The sequence below is a fragment of the Conger conger genome, chromosome 3 (assembly GCF_963514075.1).
Source record: "Conger conger chromosome 3, fConCon1.1, whole genome shotgun sequence".
Lineage (NCBI taxonomy): Eukaryota > Metazoa > Chordata > Actinopteri > Anguilliformes > Congridae > Conger > Conger conger.
This window is the reverse complement of record NC_083762.1, coordinates 4,502,809-4,508,702: the sequence shown is the minus strand read 5'-3', so window position 1 is coordinate 4,508,702 and position 5,894 is coordinate 4,502,809. Positions and strand designations below refer to the sequence as shown.

General features: G+C 46.8%; 1 protein-coding gene across 1 annotated transcript in view; it reads left to right on the top strand.

The window, feature by feature from the left end:
- The first annotated feature begins 1,803 nt into the window (after positions 1-1,803).
- Positions 1,804-5,894, top strand: part of LOC133124742 (A disintegrin and metalloproteinase with thrombospondin motifs 2-like) — a 205,689-nt gene continuing 201,598 nt past the window's right edge. Inside the window, exons 1-2 of the mRNA XM_061236185.1 lie at positions 1,804-2,002; positions 5,185-5,639. Of these exons, the coding sequence (XP_061092169.1) occupies positions 1,918-2,002; positions 5,185-5,639 (540 nt within the window). The 5' untranslated portion in view covers positions 1,804-1,917. The remainder of the gene's footprint in view (positions 2,003-5,184; positions 5,640-5,894) is intronic.

Below are 5,894 nucleotides of genomic sequence, written 5' to 3'. Positions count from 1 at the left end.
CAATTGGCAGCCATGCAAGGCAGCAATTGGGGGTTAGGTGTCTTGCTCAAGGACACTTCGACACACCCAGGGCAGGGGATCGAACAGGCAGCCCTCAGACTGCCAGACGACTGCTCTTACCTCCTGAGCCAATGTACCACATTTGGGAGGGTTCTTGGTTTTACTCGGTGCAGTTATCCAGCTAACTCAGTAATCCTGCTTTGTGGGTTTTACTCAGTGCAGTTATCCAGCTAACTCAGTAATCCTGCTTTGTGGGTTTTACTCAGTGCAGTTATCCAGCTAACTCAGTAATCCTGCTTTGTGGGTTTTACTCAGTGCAGTTATCCAGCTAACTCAGTGATCCTGCTTTGTGGGTTTTACTCAGTGCAGTTATCCAGCTAACTCAGTAATCCTGCTTTGTGGGTTTTACTCAGTGCAGTTATCCAGCTAACTCAGTGATCCTACTTTGTGGGTTTTACTCAGTGCAGTTGTCCTGCTAACTCAGTGATCCTGCTTCCTGGTACAGGCCCCAGTTCAGGCACTGTGTTAAATCCGTGTTTATAGTTGTTATCACTGACACGGAGTGCTCTGACCTCTTCACTAATTGAGCGTCGTCCGGCTGAAGCAGCCGCCAGACACAGTGATGTCAGGGTGAGGGTTCACAAACCTCATTGTGGGCGGAGCTACCGTGCCCTGGCTGTCTGTCACCGGCGCTTCCAATCCAATCGAGAGGCTTCCCTCTCCTTGGAAAAAAAACATGTGTTTTGGCAGAAGAAAGTCAGCGCTAACGGGTGAGATAACCTCCATCCATCTTGGGGCCCTGGAGGTCCCCTCCTGCCACAGTCCAAATGATTCACTGGGCGAGAGAGAGACACAAGATGGCGGACCTGGAGCTGCTTTGAACTCCGGGCAGAATCCCTGCACCCTTCAGAGGTGCATGTCACCACATTAATCAGAAGGAGGTTTTATCAGTCATACGACTGGAGACCCGAAGTGGTCCTCTTTTAAAAAGAAAAGAGATGTATTATTATTATTATTAGTAGTAGTAGTAGTTGTATTTTTATTTTTACTGCTATGAGTAATAGTATCAGTAGTAGGCTAGTATTGATAAATAGTTCATGTAAATCGACTGCCTATTGCCAACAGGGAGGTTGATTTCCAAAACATAGGCGAGCCCGTTATTTTCCGACTGTGTGAGTTCCGTTTAGAAGCACAGGGGGCGCTCTTGCACCAATAGTTTTCGCTTTTCTCGCCTTTGCCAAGAAGCCGAGAGCCGAGAGACGAGAACTTTATGCAAGCGATGCAGAACTGCGTGCTCCTGGGCGCAACCCGAGGAGGGGATCGTGTGAGCGTCCTGCAAGGCGCTGGCCGGTGTGAAAACGGTGCGAACGGGATATTCTTTATAACAAAAATATTTACGCGCGAACATATTTACAACTTCCCTTTATCCAAAGCAACGAATTGTATTTTTCCTTCACTTGTTTTAAGTTGTTAGCGATCTGTCACTCAGTGTGCCTTCACGCACAACACGCCCTTGAGCTTTCCGTTTTTTTTTTTTTGAAGCATTCTCTCACCATCTCCGCTCCCCTGCTCCGCCTGAGATAATGTGTGGGCGCGTGTGCGCCTGGACTAGGGAGTAATCGGAAGGCAGAAGCACGGAGGAGAGAGAGACAGAGAGAGAGAGAGAGAGAGAGAGAGAGAGAGAGAGAGAGAGAGAGAGAGAGAGAGAGAAGAGAGAGAGCGCACACGCAAGGAGGACAGAGGGAGAGAGAGAGAGGGAGAGAGAAAGAGAGCGAGAGAGAGGAGCGTTCGCTCCCCGTGCACTTTGCAGTTAGTTGCGGGCTTCTGTTGCTGGTGTGGCGGATCGCTGGTCGCAGGGAACTTTACCACGCTGGATCCCAAAGTCCGTCTCTCTCACGTGCGCAGTTCGGAGCTGCCATGGATCTCGCGCCTGGATTGGCATTCTTAATCATTTTGCCGTTATTTCTGCACTCGAACGGTCTCTATATCGCCAGTAGCGTAGGTACGTGGGATTGTTTATACGTTTGCACTTTTGTATTAGCGAAGTCTTGAGGTGAAGCTACCTGCTATCCGCCGCTCACCCCTGTGCCACTCCCGACAAAAATTTTGTAGACAGTCGGCTAATTCAGTCCTGTATAAAAACTTCCGAGTCTCTAAATGTTAAGCCTTTTCCCAGGACTTTCCCAGGGAATTCTTGTGTCTGCAATAGTATGCCATGTCATCAGCCTTCGTTGTGAAGCGTGCATTTTCCCCACATCTCCTCAGTAGCCAAATCGTTATCAACTGTGCGCGTCATGCAGTTTTGTTTGTAAATTGCAGCTAAATCGGTTAGCGAACTGTTCCTACCGTGGGGCAGTCCCATTTATCATGATTGTGATGACAGCTATCGATTGGTCACAGAACGGAAGAGTAGCATGATATCGATTATAAATCACATTTTCCTTTCTGTTTCGTCTTGCGTTTCCAGCGTGGACTCCCCAGCTGTTTCAGCAACACAGCGAAACTATCTTAAGTTGCACAAAAATAACCCAAATGTTTTTTGTTTTTTTTTGTGTGTGTTTCCAAACTTTATTAATTAGTTACTGAATTATTTGAAGAAGATTAGTTCCATACTTATGCGAATTGCTAGCCAATAGGGCAACACCATTTCTTATCGTAGCTCTGATAAACACAGATAACATCAAACTGCGCCTCTGTTTATCTACGTGTACATGCACATATTTAACGTTTACAAAACAGCACCTCGCTTGAAATGAATACGAGTAATTTCCCGTAGCCCATTTGAAACGAATTCTGCTCTTGTAACATATGGATATACTCTAAGGAATTATCGGCGTCAAATAATACAATTATAGACACGTTGTTTTACATTTCATGTCTACTTAACACTGAATGTTATACAGTCGGTTCTAAAAATGGTCTGAAAAAAATCTTTATAGTGAACGCTTGCCCGTGTTTCTCTCTCCCTCTGCAAGAGCATCTATCTCGGCGTGCTGGGTGTGAATTTGGCACCTTTCGAGTTAGTTTTTACTGCCGTTTGATGCTCCGAGTTGGATGTGAAATCCGCTAATTACCGTCGCAGAAACATTAAAGTGGAAGAGCGCGTTTACCAACGGAAGCATTGTTTTGATTTAAGTAGTTTCAAGACACCTTTGAAGTAGTGATTCTGCCATTTCGAAATAAAAATAGAACGTGACAGCAGGCATAATTGACAACTTGGAATAATGGTGGAAATTTAGTTTTTCTAAAACAATCATATTTTACTACTTACTAACCTGAGAAAAAAATATTTATGCTAAACTTACTTGTAAGAAGCAAATAAAAGCAGTGTTATTATTATTATTATTATTATTATTATTATTATTATTATTATTATTATTACGTGTCATTGTAATTGTTTAAATATGATTCACGCTGTGGCCTTTTTTCTTTATTATTATTATTATTATTATTATTATTATTATTATTATTATTATTATTATTATTTTTAATATCAGCAATAATATCTAACTCTTCGTTTTAGCAAACCAAACACGCAGGTAGTCTACCTCTCTGCATTCTCCATGGGGGAAGCAATCTTTTCATACCCTCCCGGCGGCTCTCTGTCGGTGAGAAAACATTATTCGGCGTGTAAGAACCGCAATTATCACCTTGATCTCATTGGCTTTTCTGTTCCAGACGCTCTCTGGGCACAAGAAGTGACATACACCCGCAGCAATCGAGATTATATTTATGTTGCCGTTTTTTTCCCTGCTTGGAGAGGAGTGGTTGAATGTTTTCTTTGCTGGGGCCACTTGTACCTCAGAAACGGTTTTCACCTTCCAAAGTATTTTTGCACCTTGTTTATTGCGCCTTGAAACGGATTTTTTTTTTTCTGGAGAAAAGTGTGATCGTTATGGGGGGGCAGGGAGGAGTCATAATCTGGTGAAAGATACGGTCACGTGACAGCGTGCAGCGCTTCTGTTGTATTTATCAGTTTGAATATGAAGATATCATTAAGCCGAATATTATGTGTATCTTACCTGTGTGTGTTTGTGAAAATGTGTGTACTGGGCCTGCTTAAATGTCTGTGTTCGTGTGAGTGCATTTGTTTATGTAACTGACACTGTAAGTGACGTTGAGTATTTAGGAGTAATATGTCTCTGACATTAAAAAAGTTTATTGGAGTGTGTGCATGTGTGTGCATTCATAGATGCATGTGCATCTGGTTGTGGTTTGGTTTGTGTGTGTGTGTGTGTGTGTGTGTGCATGCATGCGTGGTTGTGTGTGTGTATGTGTGCGTGCGTGTGAGGTTATGGTTTGTGCTGGTGAGTGTGCATGAATATGTGTGCTCATGTGTGCGTGCCTGAGTGTTTGTGCCTGTGTGCGTGTGTGTGTGTGCATGTGTGTATGTGTAGGGATGTGTATGTGTGTGTGTATAGGGATGTGTGTGTGTGTGTGTATAGGGGTGTGTGTGTATTTGGGTGTGTGTGTGTGTGTATAGGGTGTGTGTGTTTATTTGTGTGTCTGTGTTGTATAGGGGTGTGTGTGTGTGTATTTGTGTGTCTGTGTGTATAGGGGTGTGTGTGTGTGTGTGTGTGTGTGTATAGGGGTGTGTGTGTGTGTGTGTGTGTGTGAGAGAGTGTGTGTTTGTGTGTGTGTATAGGGGTGTGTGTGTGAGTGTGTGTATAGGGGTGTGTGTGTGTGTGTATAGGGGTGTGTGTGTGTGTGTGTATAGGGGTGTGTATGTGTGTGTGTGTATAGGGGTGTGTGTGTGTGTGTGTGTATAGGGGTGTGTGTGTGTGTGTGTGTGTGTGTGAGAGTGTGTGTGTGTGTGTGTATAGGGGTGTGTGTGTGTGTGTATAGAGGTGTGTGTGTGTGTGTGTATAGGGGTGTGTGTGTGTATATAGGTGTGTGTGTGTGTGTAGGTGTGTGTGTGTGTATATAGGTGTGTGTGTGTGTGTGTGTGTATATAGGGGTATGTGTGTGTGTATAGGGGTGTGTGTGTTTGACTCTCTCTCTCTCTCTCTCTCCCTCTCTCTCTCTCTCTCTCTCTCTCCCTCTCTCTCTCTCTCACTCTCTCTCTCTCTCTCTCTCCTCTCTCTCTCTCTCTCTCTCTCCCTCTCTCTCTCTCTCTCTCTCTCTCTCTCTCTCTCCTCTCCCTCTCTCTCTCTCTCTCTCTCTCTCTCTCTGTCTCTCTCTCAGACTCCCTGCAGCGTGTCTTGGGGGAGTATGGACTGGTCAGGCCGGTGAGGTCGGACGCTGAGGGCCGCTTCCTGTCGCACGCCGTGTCGTCGGGCCGGTGGGAGGGGCAGCCCCGTAGGCGCCGGAGGAGAGAGGCGGGAGAGGCGAAGCACCACGAGCAGGAGGAGGAGCAGGACCGGGAGCGGCGGGGGGAGGAGGAGGAGGAGGAGCAGGACCGGGAGGAGGCGCACAGCCGGCTCTTCTACAACGTCACCGTCTTCGGCCGGGAGTTCCACCTGCGGCTGCGGCCGAACGCGCGCCTGGTGGCCCCCGGAGCCAAGGTGGAGTGGCAGGGCGACGGGGCGGCGGGCGAGGGCCCCTCGCGCAGCGAGCCCCTGCTGGGGGACTGCCTGTACGTGGGCGACGTCAGCGGGCTGGCCGGGGCCTCCGTCGCCATCAGCAACTGCGACGGCCTGGTGAGCGCTTCCCGCCAAAAACAAACCGCCTCCTGTTCTCCTGCCGTGTCTGGGGAGAGCGCCGTGCTCGCGTTCCGCTCCCTGCTCGCCTTCCGCGTGCCGCAAAGGTTTCATTTATTTATTTATTTATTTGCTTTCGGTTTTTTCCAGCCTTTCGAGGTCTTGTTTATTTATTTATTTATTTATTTTTAAAAGAGTTTCTGGTTTCTGCCTTCTGGTCTCTCGTCTTCTTTCGACGCTGGTTTCTTCAGGAAG